General features: G+C 35.6%; 1 protein-coding gene and 1 long non-coding RNA gene across 12 annotated transcripts; both read left to right on the top strand.

The window, feature by feature from the left end:
• The first annotated feature begins 413 nt into the window (after nt 1–413).
• LOC112285701 (DNA polymerase I B, chloroplastic/mitochondrial-like) lies at nt 414–9681 on the top strand. Of its 11 annotated transcripts, none has more exons than XM_090252677.1 (18): nt 416–543; nt 664–757; nt 1134–1191; nt 1598–2030; nt 2206–2377; nt 2528–2576; nt 2746–2797; nt 2994–4279; nt 4547–4735; nt 5218–5915; nt 6165–6363; nt 6577–6843; nt 7182–7280; nt 7447–7539; nt 7686–7871; nt 8224–8529; nt 8684–8773; nt 9003–9681. In XM_090252677.1, exons 4-18 carry the CDS (start codon nt 1673–1675, stop codon nt 9162–9164), a joined length of 4206 nt encoding a protein of 1401 aa, XP_090108803.1. In that variant the 5' UTR covers nt 416–543; nt 664–757; nt 1134–1191; nt 1598–1672; the 3' UTR covers nt 9165–9681. The 11 variants fall into 11 exon arrangements, with proteins under 11 accessions (XP_090108811.1, XP_090108803.1, XP_090108805.1 ...); XM_090252679.1 differs by having other exon boundaries at nt 1617–2030; XM_090252678.1 differs by having other exon boundaries at nt 430–568.
• A 39-nt stretch (nt 9682–9720) lies between these two features.
• LOC149988491 (uncharacterized) lies at nt 9721–10306 on the top strand. The gene is made up of 2 exons (XR_016504589.1): nt 9721–9846; nt 10031–10306. It is a non-coding gene; the product is annotated as an uncharacterized LOC149988491 (long non-coding RNA).
• Nucleotides 10307–14647: the final 4341 nt, after the last annotated feature.

Below are 14647 nucleotides of genomic sequence, written 5' to 3' on the forward strand. Positions count from 1 at the left end.
GAGATTTTATAAATTAAGACACACTTGTAATTAAAATAAAAATAATAACATCAATAATCAGCATATATATATATATATATAATTACTATGTATATATTAAGTAAAAAAATAGATGTAAGAGAATGTGATAGTAGACCAATTAAATAAATAAAATTTAATGATGAACAAATAAAAAGCTGAAGTGAACCACCAGTGACTAAAACAGATAAGAAGTCAATTATTGCCATAACTTTAAAGCATTCAACTCCTTCACCATCCACGTCAAACTTTCCCAAGTCACGTGACGAATGATTTTCCACGCTTTTTCGCTTGTGGATATTCACCTTTCCGCGAATATAGGTTTCGAGACCCTGTAGCCGCGTTGCTAGGGCACGGCGCTGGCTAGTTTAGATATGGTTTTCCAAAACCGCAGTAACCCCTAAACCCTGAATCCTCTTCTGTGCTCACTTCCTCCCCGCTCGGGATCTGTCTCTGGCGTCAGCGGAGTAATCATCGGCGCTGGAATTCGCAATTACAAGTCGGTGATTGGGTTCAATTCGAGCGGTAAATTCAATACCAGCTTGTGTAGGTGCATATCTAAATCTGGACTTTGTATTGTGTGTCTGTGTGTCTGTTTCGGGGTTAGGGTTGCGGAATGAGACGATGTGCGTTTGATGTGGATAGGTTTTCTCGTGGTTTCGAAACACTGATTTCGAAAAATCTATCTCGCTCTTACCAAATTACGCATGGAATTCCTTTTACACCTGTGATTATCCAGGTTCGATGCCCATAACTATGTTGTGAAGATTTTTTGTCAATTTTGTTGTGAGCAGTGCGAAAGGGAGCTATCGTTGTAGTTTTGTAGGTGTTCATGGACAATTTCTTGGAATTTTTTGTTGGTAATGCTGTGCTGTTCAACTACTGAGGTCGGTATATGTGCCTTTGAATTAGAGAATTCGTCCCCGGCATTCTCCCACTGAGCCTGAACATGTGGATTTGCTGGCAGCTTATTGTTTTTTCTACTTTTAGAGCGGGCAGGCAGGGTAATGTAGTGGCTCGTCTTGCCTGATATTAGAGAATGTATGGGAAGTGTAAATGGGCAAGGCGTTGCACTTGCGAATGGATTCATTCCACATTCTTTGACTTTGGTGCAGGAGTGATGCAATCGTAGGCAATGTTCTGGTTCTTCTAGCCCTGCATTTTCTATTGCATGTACGTGCAGCCGAACATGTGACTTTTTAGATGTTTTTAGCTCATACACTGCGATCTCCTGTTTAAAAAAAGAGGGTCAAATTATTTGCCTACTTGTTTTTTCCTAGTGCTAAATTCTTCTGTGCAATTAATTTTTTATTTTTATTTTTATTTTTGTGTTCTTGGTCGACGAGATGTTCATGACAATTAGCCAATGTTACGGTATCAGCTCTAATGTGTATAATCGTTCAAAATTATCAATTATCAATTTGGTTCGGAGCATTGTACTTTATAGGTTCTAAAATATTTTGTCGAATTACCCTGGTTGTCAATTACAATGAATAATACGAGTCGGATTCAATTGAATTTACTTTTTGCAAGAAGACAATTTTTTACATTGCATTGTATATTTTGCATGGAATGACAGTGGTGTTTCTGCGATCTAGTCATGCGGAGCGTTGATTCGTATTCGAGACCAGGATGATAATTGGAAAATACTGGTATGGAGCAACGACAAGCAATTCAGGTGTACAGAGTTGCAGTGACGTCAGGACTGGCGAATCCCTGCTTCATTTCTCCCTCTTTCATGCCCCCTTCCATGCAGGCCTTTTCGCCTATCCAGTGCTCCTCTTCACCAATCTTATCCCTGCATATCCGAAGTCCCAGTAAACTGGTGGGTTCTCCGATCTGCCCCGGACGCGCGCATTCCTTTTCTTGTTCTCGTGATACTATCTGCACGAAGTATTCAAGGAGCACGGGAAGGAGTTGTTTTTTTGGGCCCAGGGTACGCCTGGTTAACGGGAGACGGTTCTCTGTCTGGGGACGTGATGGTGATATCAGGGATGTCAACATAGTTGCAGGTACTGATTGCAACAAAGCTATGAATTGGATTCTGTCCTGTCAAGGTATATTTGCTTGCTTAGAATGTCTTGGAGGATTTGTTCTTCAATCTTTTCGTATAGATCCTTGGCGGGTAATTTATGGTTTCTGCAGACTACAACTAATGTGCTTAATTCCTTGACTTGTCGGGATCAGGAGTTTGTAAGTCTGGGAAGGAGTCATCAGGATTTGAGTCCAATAGCGGGGGAACAGAGAATTCGTTTGAGAGTACCACGAGAGGCAAACGACTGAGTAAAGTTCCGAGGGCTCCAAATTGGTCTAATGAGCTTGCTAAACTCTCTCCGAACCAGCTTCGGGAAGCTATTAGGTGAATATTTACTATTGCATTGGAGTTATTCGGAAAGATAGATTCTTAACTTTCACATGGTGTTTCCTAGAGGACAGTATCGTTTTATTTTCAATAAATTAACTGAAACATCTAGACTTTTGTCTTATTGGTTTCATACTGAACGTGCAGGTGGGCATCTCTTGATGAGAAAGTTTACGATGCTGTCATGCTGGTCAAGGTAATGCGGCATCTGTTATGCATCTACTTGTTTCAAGTGGTTAATTGAGTGTTCCATGTGAACTTAACTTCGTCTCAGGTTCTGTTTTGACTTCTGATATGAATCTTTTTGGCTGTCAGTGTGTCCGTCTGTTTGTTGATATTTTGCTGTGTTTTATTTTTGAGGACAGTCACTGCCTCCTAATGAGCGGGATAGAAGGAGACGAGAACTCAATTTTATAGGTGAGCAGTTCTGCTGCAGTATGCAGAAAGACAACACATCGCTTATGGTCTTTCTACATCGGCAATTCGTATTTGGACACTTGTCAAATTATAGGCACGTAGACGTTTAGTTTGGTAATATTTGAAGGTGTATCAGTTTTTTGAGCAACACCATTTATGAATTCTGGCAGCCACTTATGACTGTGTGGCTGCTCAGGGGGACTACTTCGAGACGCTGATCCTGAGTTAATGGAACAGGTCCTAACGGCGTGCAAAATCGGCGACTTTACAGGGTTAGCGAATAACAAATTTTCTCTTCCTTATTCCCGTTCACATTATTTAATTTCTAGTCATGCAGATGTTCAATTTTCTCGTGCTTGGAGAAGTCCCGTAACAGAGGAATTCGTCTCGAGACCCAACAGCAACCCGTACACTGCGAGGGTCGGAACTCTTTCAGCAATGCGACTGAGTTCAGTAATAAGTGCGCAATACACAAAGGATCAAGTTCAATTACCAAGTACAATCAACACAGCACTTCAGATCAGGCACTTCAGAACAGGCACATCACTCCAGGCACAACATAATACCTCAGTCCAGTTCACTTCAACACCTACTAATTTTGTGCCCCCCGTTTTGAGGACTGTGAAAGTTGCTCTTAAGGCCGTATCTAAGACAGAACTTCATTCAACCAATGGGTCTGCCCCTCCTCAGTACGCTCGACGTGTCGGTAAGATACATGCTCAAAGTCAGGGTTCGCCCTTATTGGCATCCAAACCTACGCCGGATGTGGGTGTGGGAGCATTTGGAGAGAGTTCGAAGGCTGTGGACTCTGGTCTTGGGGAAGCATGGGAAAGGGCTGCTCAAAAGTTGGGAATATTAGTGCTAGCGAAGCCAGCAAGTGCATCTGGATTAAAGACAGGAGCATCATTCCCTGAGGTCGAGTTTGTGAAAGGTTATTCGTCCTCTTTCACAGCGGTGGATACAGATGACAATTCGAATAGTACACATGAGACCAAGTTGGAGGTGTTCGATTCGGCGGTTGTGAGAGAGCGTCAAAATGTGTCAGAGCCTCTGAAGTCGATTGAATATGAACCCAAGGTAATGTCAGAACCTCCTAATTCAGCAGAACAAGTAATTGAGGAAAATCAATTAAGGCGTCGTGCTGATCGAATTTTGGGTTGCAAAGTTGAGAAGGCTCGAAGCACTCTCAAGAAAGCTAGTGCCGATGGTATCTCTGGTGAAAGAAAGCCCAAAACTAAGGGGAGGAAGAAACTTGTCCCCGTACAACTTGAACAGAAGGATTTGGTTGAAGTAAATGTCAGAGATGATGTGCCTGTTCCGGCAATGCCTTCAGAAGAATCTCCCAGCACGGAGCAGCCCGAGGAACGACAGACATTTTCCAATGACCTTGTTATGGTCGTTGATAGTGTTGAAAAGGCTTCGATGGTTGTTGAGCATCTGATGAGCAAGTACAAGGATGTGGTGCATGCTTGCGATACCGAGGTGTGCTTTTACCAATTCTGGAATGATTTCATATTGTTTTAGTGTCTCGTTTTTGTTGGTCATGTTGAGCTGGTTTTGTTTTTACCCCAATCCCCTTGCGTAATTGATTACGTCTGCTATTTGACGGTTGGTCTCCGCTGGGCCTTTGATTTAGAATTGACTGTTCTCTCATGTGTCGTCACAATCTTCCTACACCAGCTCTAGTACTTCTTTTTCTTGTTAAGTACCGTCAATCGAGATTGTAAACTCAGTGATTTGATGCTCCAGGTTACAGAAATAGATGTGAAAAACGAGAGTCCAGTCGGACACGGGCGAATCACATGTTTCAGTATCTATTGTGGACCTACCGCGGATTTTGGAGATGGCAAGAACCGTCTTTGGATCGATGTGCTAGATGGTGGTGAGGATGTTTTGAAAGTCTTTAAGCGTTATTTTGAGAGTCCCTCCATCAAAAAGGTAGGTCCTACTGCTACCTGCACTTCGCTTATGTAGTATGGACTGCGAGTGATAAAGTAACATCGCAGATTACAAAATGTAAAAGTAATGAGTTGATTAGCGCTTTCCTGTTGGTTTGAAGCAGAATGAGACTCGGATTCTACACAACAATCAGATTGTCTAATTTTCCTTTGGAAAGAGTCGTTTGACTTGTATTTCGGTGATCTTGAAGTATTTTGCATGCTGGTTGTTTGTGTTGTACAAATCTATAATACATAGGCTTTGCTGATTAGACCTGATTTCCTCTTCTTTCTCACGTTTCAGCTACATGAACATCATTTGCAGTCCTTAAGATATCCTTGTATTTGATCAATAATCTAGGCAATTGTGGTTAATAGCGTTCTCCTTGGCTGACTCTTTAGGATAAACTTTGTGTTTTTAGGAGATTCAGGACTTGAGGTAGTTGGCATTAGATATTTATTCTGTATGATTGGTGTGCGCAGGTTTGGCACAATTATAGTTTTGACAAACATGTACTAGGTAGACATGGAATACACCCTCAAGGTTTCCATGCAGACACTATACATCTGGCTCGTCTATATGATTCAGCAAGGAGAGGCGCCAAAGGTGGCTATTCGCTTGAGGTATTGAGTGCAGATGAGAAAGTGATGGATGGTTACATAAGGCATTCGACTGAAGTGGATGAGTCTGTGTTAGCGGGGAAGAAGTCCATGAAAGAGTTATTTGGAAAAGCCAATTTGAAAAAAGATGGTACACCTGGTAAAATTAAGACGATACCGCCGGTTCACGAATTGCAAAGAGATGAGGAATTGCGAGATGCTTGGATATACTACTCTACATTTGATGCAGTATGTACATGGCGTCTCTTTCTAAGTCTTCAGCAAAAGTTGAGTAGTACTCCATGGAATGTAGCAGACTTGAAGAAAAAGGGATCTATGTATGACTTCTATGAGAAGTACTGGAGGCCATTTGGGGAAGTTTTGGTCCAAATGGAGGCTGATGGAATGCTTGTGGATTGTAATCACCTTGCCACTGTTGAGAAAGTTGCAAAGGCTCAACAAGAAATATCAGTTAGCCGCTTTCGGAAGTGGGCTGCAAAATATTGTGCTGACGCTGCCCAAATGAATGTTGGTAGTGATGCTCAGATTCGCCAGTTTTTATATGGAGGCACTGCGAACAGGTAGCTGCCATTGTTTTCCTATGGTTTTTTCCCATGGCTGCTGCTTAAAAAAAGAGAGTAGTGAATTTGAGTGTTTCAGTTACATCTCAAGTGTTTAGGTCAAATAATTTAGATATTCTTGCAAATGAGTTTTGACATCACATTCCTTGATGTAATCTAATCGTGCTTAAGAGGTATGGTCATTGCATTAAAGTTAGCTTGACTTCATTACGTTAGGAGTGAGGATATTGAGAATTCGTGTAATTTCAGGAAAGATAAAGATCAAGTACTGCCTATGGAGCGCGTCTTCAGTGTACCTAACACCGATGGGTTTATTGAGGAGGGCAAAAAGGTTGCCAAAAAGACAAAACCCATTGTGATATCCGGGCTGGCAAATTTCGGTATCAAATTACCTGTTGAAACTTATACGTCTTCTGGCTGGCCAGCAGTTGGCGGTGCAGCAATTAAGGTGAGAAGACGTTTCTTGCATCTTTTTTGATGATTTCTAGTGTTGATGAATGTACGAACAATTAGGTGAAAGTTGTAGCGTTAGTTTTCGGTCATCCTTTGTATCCTCTGGTGAAGTTTTTTGGAATTGCTGATTACCGTTGGATTAGCGTTATGTAATGGTTTTATCTATTGTGGTCACCTTTGAATAGTTGTGATGTCTGTTATACCGAAGGTACTTGCAGGCAAAGTTGCAATTGACTATTCTGCCCTTGAAGCTGATTCTGAGGAAGGAGTTCTTGTGGATATCGAAGAATCTGAGGGTTTACTAACCTCAGCTGGAGTGGAAGCGGAACTCGAAGAAGATTTGTCTGTTTATGGCAAGGCTTATAAGGCCTTTGGGGAAGGTCGAGTAGGCAAGGAGGCATGTATGGCATTGGCTGCGTTGTGTGAAGTTGCTGCGATTAACACATTGTTGTCCAACTTCATAGAGCCATTACAGGTACATGGGTTGTTTGTTTTTGTTTTTTGGTCTCGACTTCACTGGAACCGAAGAAATCATTAATTTCAACATTTTACATCAGTTCTGATCTCGTATGTCTTTCTCTTGAAGTGTTGTCTAAAGGTCGTAATCCTTGACATCTACTTCGCAACAGAATATTATTTATGTATCATGATGCTAAAACACCAATTAAAGGTACATGAAGTACACTTAATAGAATAGAATACTGTTAGACAATGTAACCTTTCAGCTACATTGATAGATCTCGGCTTGTATATACTTCTAAGAGTTTTTTTCCCGCCAGACTCTTCCATTTTGACGTGAAAGATAATTTGCAGGGCAATGATATTAAGAGTGCCTCTGATAGTCGGGTGCATTGTTCGTTAAACATCAACACTGAAACTGGGCGGTTGTCTGCAAGAAGACCAAGTCTGCAGGTTAGTGAGTACTGTGTCGTCAGTTTTAAGAAGCTAGTGTATTCTGATTTTAAAACTCTAATTTGGTCGTTAGATTGTTGTGACTGTACACCAGCTATCCACCGAAGGTTATGGTGATTTTCTAAATGCATTCTGGAGGTACTCTGATGTGTTGTTCCTGCTACAGAATCAACCAGCTCTTGAGAAAGATCGTTATAGGATCCGTCAAGCCTTTGTTGCTGCTCCTGGAAAGAGTCTTGTTGTGGCTGATTATGGGCAGGTGTGATTTTACACCATTAGTGCCTAGCTAATTGATTTCTCATCTTTAGCTCTTACAATCTAGACAATTGAATGGAATATTAGTTGATCCCATTGCTGTCTTTGACGACACCAACTAAAACTGAATTATGCTTTTCCCTGCCTTAGCTGGAGTTACGGTTACTTGCTCATTTAGCTGATTGCAAGAGCATGAAAGCAGCATTCAAAGCTGGTGGTGATTTTCATTCAAGGACGGCGATGAACATGTATCCTCATGTTCGTGAAGCAGTTGAAAAGGAGAGGGTGCTGCTGGAATGGGAAGGTCAAGGGGAACCACCTGCTCCACTATTGAAAGTAAGGCATTTTCAGCCTGAGTTGTAAAGCACAAAATTTTGTCAACATCTCGATCCTCCAGAATACGAAACCTAAAAAGAATGCGTTCCTTTCATATTTATCATAGTCACCAACAAGCTTCAAATCTTAAATTGTCTTTGTGTACCTAAAACTTACAAAGTGACCATGGCGCAAAAATGGCACTGAGCAAAGGGAGCCACGGTTTATAGCCATAGCTGTTGATCGCAGAACTAAACAATCAAAACATCGAACTTAGTGTAAAAATTGCAAGCACTTAGATACCCTCGTCAAATATTGAACACAGGTGCTCATTCTGAATCACTCGCATGAATGTTTGGCGTGTGTACTGTAGGACGTATTCGGATCAGAAAGAAGAAAAGCCAAGATGCTGAATTTCTCGATTGCTTACGGTAAAACAGCCATGGGACTTGCCAAGGATTGGAAGGTAAATCTGGCTGATGCAAAGGCCACAGTGGACCTTTGGTACAGTGATAGACCCGAAGTGCTTGCTTGGCAAATGGAGCGGAAACGGGAGGCTCACGAAACCCTCTGCGTACATACATTGTTAGGGAGGGCACGCCATCTTCCTAATGTAAACTCCTCCAACTCATTAGTTCGGTCTCATATGGAGCGCGCTGCTATCAATACACCCGTTCAGGTAGGTTAACGTTTGTTTCTACATTTGCGTTGATATCTGTATATGAATTTATATTTGTATTTCTGTATCACTGCATAATGTAGTTCTTGAAAATCGAAATTGAAGTACAGTAAAATTTCAACAGCTAGATTGGTTTTGTGTTTGGTTCCATCAGGGAAGTGCGGCAGACGTCGCAATGTGCGCTATGCTTGAGATACAACGGAATGCAAAGCTTCATGAACTTGGTTGGAAACTCCTACTACAGGTCAGGGATTTGATACCGTATCCTTGTCGAGATTTAGAGGGTTGCATGTGGATTTTCTTAGTTTTTTAGAACAGGAGCTTCTACAGACAAGACCGTTATTGTAGTCAACTTTCGTAGTGAAAACTTAACGAGATTGGTAGTAAGGTTAAATTTTCGAGGCACATTAATGTGTTAACGTTTTTTCATTACATTTTTGCATGGGAATGACTTGAAGTGTATAAACCTGCAGGTACATGACGAAGTCATCCTCGAAGGGCCGTCAGAGTCTGCCAAAGAAGCCAAAGAACTGGTAATACAATCCATGATGTATCCTTTCGAGGGTGAAAATTTTCTGGATGTTGAGCTGGCTGTGGACGGCAAATACGCTGAGAGTTGGTATGCTGCGAAGTGACAGGATTCGTCGAAGCTATCTGCCCATATTACATCCTGTATGTCTCAACTGTAGTATATTGTAATCTGACGCGTGGTCGTAGCGAAGAAGAACACAAAATATCTTTTGCTCAAATTCGCCAGTTCAAGGTTTTGGTGTTATACTGGTTTGTGGACAGACCCGGATTTAGTCATCGAGATTTGTTGTATCTTTACTTGAGGTTGATTTATTGCTTGATTTTTTAGGCATGAATACCCTGAACCCTTCTGGAGCATCGATTGTATATATATTACAAGTCCTCTAGAATAGTTGAGGGTCATTGTAAGTGCCCACTTTATTTGGCTTGCTATCACAGTTGGAAGATTTTTGTGAATTTTCCCAAGTAGGAAAATACCCCCATTTCACAGCAGCTGTGAACTTAACGTTAGGAATGGATATTGTGCCTGGAAAAGAGTACAATTGGCGAATTAGTGGATTGTAGGTGGACTCTGTTTTACTTTTTGTTTCATTTAATCCAAATTCTCGAGTCGATTACGCAGGAGGTGTGCATTGAATTGTGTCTGAGTGGATGAATGTGTCAAATCTCGTTCGTGACAATGTGAACCATTCCTTTGGACAGTACTCGTTTTTTGCCGAATAAGGTCTGCAGCGGAGCTCGACGCTACTGTAGTGATTGCCGAAACTTACATTGTTCGGTTACCAGGTAATAGATATTTCCGATGAGCCTTGTTGTTGGTGATGGGTGTGCCTTGACACACCAGAGGTGTCGTCAGATTCATTGGCGTACAAGGGACGTATTGTCCGGAATTTTTTTGTTTATGGCGTTGGGTTGGTCCTAAGATTTCATGAATGTGATGTTCACTCACCTACTCAGAATGTGAAAATAGCTTGAGATTGGAGTTGGAGACGCAAGATCTGGAGAAACACAAGGTCTGAATACTTGACTTTATGCTGCAACTAAAATTAAACAAATAAAAGGTGACCCTGAATTAGTGTTCTATGTTCCAGGAACCGTCCAGATTTATGGTTCTAAGTTCAATTTATTATCAAGTGTTTGGTGTTAATTAGAGTCTTCATCTAATTTTTGAAGTTTAGAATGACCCTTGTCATAACCTTCTACAATGCTGGATTGCCACATATTGGATATTGTTTGATTTTGCTAATTCACTTCCACTTTGTTGTTGTATTAAGTGAATTTTTGCTTGAGAATGATTTGGGCATTTCATTGTGAAAGAGATTTATTTAAATCCTAAAGTTTTTTTTTTTTTTTTTTTTTTTTTTGTAACTAAGGTGAATAGAATACTTTCCTTTACAAACTTGATATTTTTAGAAGTATCAAATCAATCAATTTTAAATTCTATCAACTCTAAAATACAAATCCAGTCAATCATAAACAACTTAGTGAAATTGTTAACAAATTTTAATAAAGACCTAAACAAATCTTACATAAGTCTTAAATAAATTTCAAGTAAATTTTAAGCAAACTTTAAAAAAAATCTAAAAAATCTTAGGTAAGCTATAAATTAATCTTGATCAAATCTTATTAAGTCCAAGGTAAACCTTGAAGAAATCTTATCAAATTTTGACAAAATCCTATATGTTAAATAACTTCAAAATCTTGTAACTTTTTGATTAATTGTTGATTTTGAAAAATAAAAAATCATGCCTTTAAATTTGCTAGTTGTCAATAAGTTCACAATATTTGATAAGAATTAAATTAACTAATTAAGAAAAAGACTAATTACACCTCCTAATATCTCTTTGTAATTTAGATGTCAAACTCCTAGCACCAAGCTCTCTTTTGTCTATAGTTAGTTTGTATTTTAATGTAGGGTGGATCTTACATGTCATGTTAGTTATTAGCTCACACAGTTTTGGCTCAATCTATGTGGTAGATCTTTACAAATTGCTCATATATTTGTTGATCTTCAAACTACTAATTTTCAATATTTTAACACACTTAAAACTTGATAGTTTCATATTTAACCAATCAACTATGTTAAAATTCAAGACATTTTCAAATCAAGTACATGCACAAATTCACAAAATTTTAACAATGGATTAACTACAAAGTTTATAATATTGCCAAAAATATAGCTTCTAATTTATTGTTAGATAACATTTTTATCAAAAATAACTTCTAACTTTGATTAGTTCTTACAAGTTCATTTCAAATTAAGAATTTGCAAATGTAACTTTTTTAAAACTCTTCTCAAGTATCCTCTCTAATCCTACTTTCTAATCAACAAAAAAAATCCACATTATCTATGGATGTTTTTTTGTGTCATAGGACTTGATTTTGACTAAGTTTCACTAATGGTCCTCCTTGGATATCACGCTAAATTTCTCTTAGATTATTTTTGCTAAAAACCACATTAAAATTCCATATAAAGATGTTTGTAATAATTTTATGTCTATTCTACTATGTCTTGCCTTATTTGTAGATTTATAAAGTAAGTAGATATCTTTTTAATAAAAAAATGGAATACAAACAAAAAAAATCTACTTTCATTTATCTATTATTATTATTATTATTATTATTATTTATTTATCTATGATTTTTAAAGAATTTTTTACTAATATTTCAACAAATTCGTATATATATATATATATATATATATAAATATATATAATAGCCTTCATTTATTCTTTTATCTAACACCATATTTGTAGATGAATGTTTTCTACCAAATTATTATCTATATAATTAAGTTTGGATTTGTTTTATTTGTTGTCTTGAGTTTAGCAATAATAAGTAGGCTGTGAACTTTGATCAAACTACTATTTTAAATAGACAATTATATGTTTTAGGAAAGAATTCAGAATTAGTAAGGCTTCTACATTGTTCTTCACTTTCTCAAAATCCAAGCTTAAGCTCAAGTAATGACACTCACTACACTAAAACATTGTGAACAATTTATTTTTTATTTTATTTATTTATTTATTTTTGAACAATTACTATCTTTGTTATTTAAACTATCATGTCTTTCTTTGAGTCACTCTTACATGTGTAACATACAGGGTACCAACTTAATCATGGACACTAAATATGTTTTGGACCTATCAACACTCTTTATTTTAATGAAGAATTATTACATAATTTTTTTCTCTCTGATATTCAATGTCTACTTGTTTGACTAATAATTTATGACATGTACATCAAATCAAGTGTGTAAAATTTCAATTTTATCATTTTTTATAAATCATCTCTAAAAGCTTGATTGGAATTCTCTTTATAAAATTTATTTATGATTTTTGACTTCTTTTTATATTTTAGTAAAATTTATTTATAGATTTTTGACTTCTTTTTATATAAGACTTTGTTATTTTTGCACTTCAATCAACTTAACATCTCAGAATCAAGATTCAAAGAAATTCTGTTAATTTAGTGGTAAGATACAAAAAATAGTAATAATAAGAAACATAAAATAGTAAAACTATTTTAAACCTATTTTTAGCCATAATATCCAAATTAATTTGTCTTTGGAAGTGAATCTTCTATCATTAAAAAAAAAGATACATGTTATTTAATAATAAAGACCAATTTGTAGATTGTACTGTACAAACTAAGTTAGTATGTTTTAACACTTAATATTAAATACCAGTAGAAATACCAACCTTAATTTATTAATTTTTTAAAATATAAATATAAGTCTTCTTTAAAAGACTGTTATTTAATACAAATGACCTTTTTATAATTATATTATTGAATGTTTTTCTATTTTTTATTATATTTTTTAAAAATCTATCTTTATATCAAAAGACAATTTTTAGATGTATTTAAATATATATACATAGTTGTACCCTCAATAACTAATCTTCCAAAAATTAATAACTCCCAATAATTTATCAAATTTTTAGTAAAAGTCTTCAACTAGAATTTCTGAACCTTTAATCATTAATATTTTAATTCTCCAACAATTGAAATTAATTTGTAGAGGCAATTGCGTAAATATTTTTTTTATATTATAATAATAAATAAATATTTAAATTTATTTAATAAATTTCTTTATTAATTTTCCATAATAAAATTTTAATTAAAATAAATAAATATTCCGAAAATTTTTAATTATAATTTTATTATGGAACTATTGATTTGTATGTTTTAAAATAAATAATTCAACTTTTAATTTTGACTAATTAATTTTTAACTTATACTTTTGTAAGTAAATTATTTAATATCTTATTTTTAAATATTTATATGAAATTTCCTATATAATTATTTTGTTTATATAAATATACACATATATGTATATAAATGTAAATATTCTAAATCCTATTTTAAATCTTATGGTCCAATAAAAAAAATTGCATTGATTAAATCTTTTTTAAAATTTGTTGAAATTGTTGAAGTGCATGAATTTCAGTCTAATTTCTAGTTGTAGTAATACTTGTATCATTAGTAATAAATTGATATACGATTAAATATGTTTTTAATGCCAGATTTGGAGCATAATTGTTATTTTTGTTCAAAAATTTTACAAGTTAGGTCTATAGCTTTTAATATATCATGACTAAAGTATATTTTTTAAATTTCTTATTTAATTCATAAATGTATATTATTAGTAAAATTTAATGTAAGATTATAATTTCTATGTTTTAAAATTTATTTAATCAATGTTTTTAAAAATAAAGTTGATCAGAAAAAACTAAAACTCAAAAAAAATGTAGATAAGATAAATAGACTATAACTTCCAAAATCATTCTATGAATAATTATTTAATTCTTTCTCTATGAAGAATGATTCTATTTCATCAAAATTAATTTAAAAATAAACTTGGATCTATTTAAGCTAGTTTAGATTAATTTCACCTTAATACAATTTTCTTTTTGTCTATATTTTCAAGAATGTAATATTTAAAACCAAATTTAAATTAGTATTGGTTTTTAATTTTTTTTTTATTGAATTTATTTCAAATAAATAAATCTAAGCTTGCTCGTTAACCTTTACATAATATATTTCTTGTCATATATAATTATTTATTCTATTTTTTAAACCAATTTGTATATATATTAATATAAAAATTATTTTTTAATTAATTAGATTATTTGAATTAGATTGCAATATAAATAAAAGAAATATTTGAAGTGAATACTGATATTAATTGGTAGATAATAATTTCTACCTATATTCAAGTAGGGTATAGATAAGATAATTGTGTAGATAGTTAGAACCATGGAAGTTTCTAGAATTGAAGTTAAGTTAGTGGACTAGGTAGAATCTACCATAGAATATTCTAGAAAGAATTTGGGGCAGTTATTTAGATGGGGTCTACCATAAAACCTTCTAGAAAAGAGGTTTAAGATAATTATTTAGGTGGAATCCACCACTTAGGAACATTCTAGAAAGTCCAAGGTAATAAGACAAGGTATAAATAAGTAAAGGCATCAAGGGCTAGTACTAGGAATAGGTACGACCTCATAGAGACAAATGGTATGGCCTTGAACAACTATAAAAAGAGTCAACTAGTGCATCTAACATGACTACTAAGAGGACAACCATG

This window comes from Physcomitrium patens, chromosome 8 (assembly GCF_059467195.1).
Source record: "Physcomitrium patens ecotype Gransden chromosome 8, ASM5946719v1, whole genome shotgun sequence".
In the NCBI taxonomy this organism is placed as follows: domain Eukaryota; kingdom Viridiplantae; phylum Streptophyta; class Bryopsida; order Funariales; family Funariaceae; genus Physcomitrium; species Physcomitrium patens.

Coding starts and splice junctions, on each gene's coding strand:
- LOC112285701 (XM_090252685.1), top strand. CDS start 1,673: ATGGAGCAACGACAAGCAATTCAGGTGTACAGAGTTGCAGTGACGTCA. Junction 4,280..4,546: donor TGCATGCTTGCGATACCGAG/GTGTGCTTTTAC, acceptor TTGATGCTCCAG/GTTACAGAAATAGATGTGAA. Junction 6,844..7,181: donor ACTTCATAGAGCCATTACAG/GTACATGGGTTG, acceptor GATAATTTGCAG/GGCAATGATATTAAGAGTGC.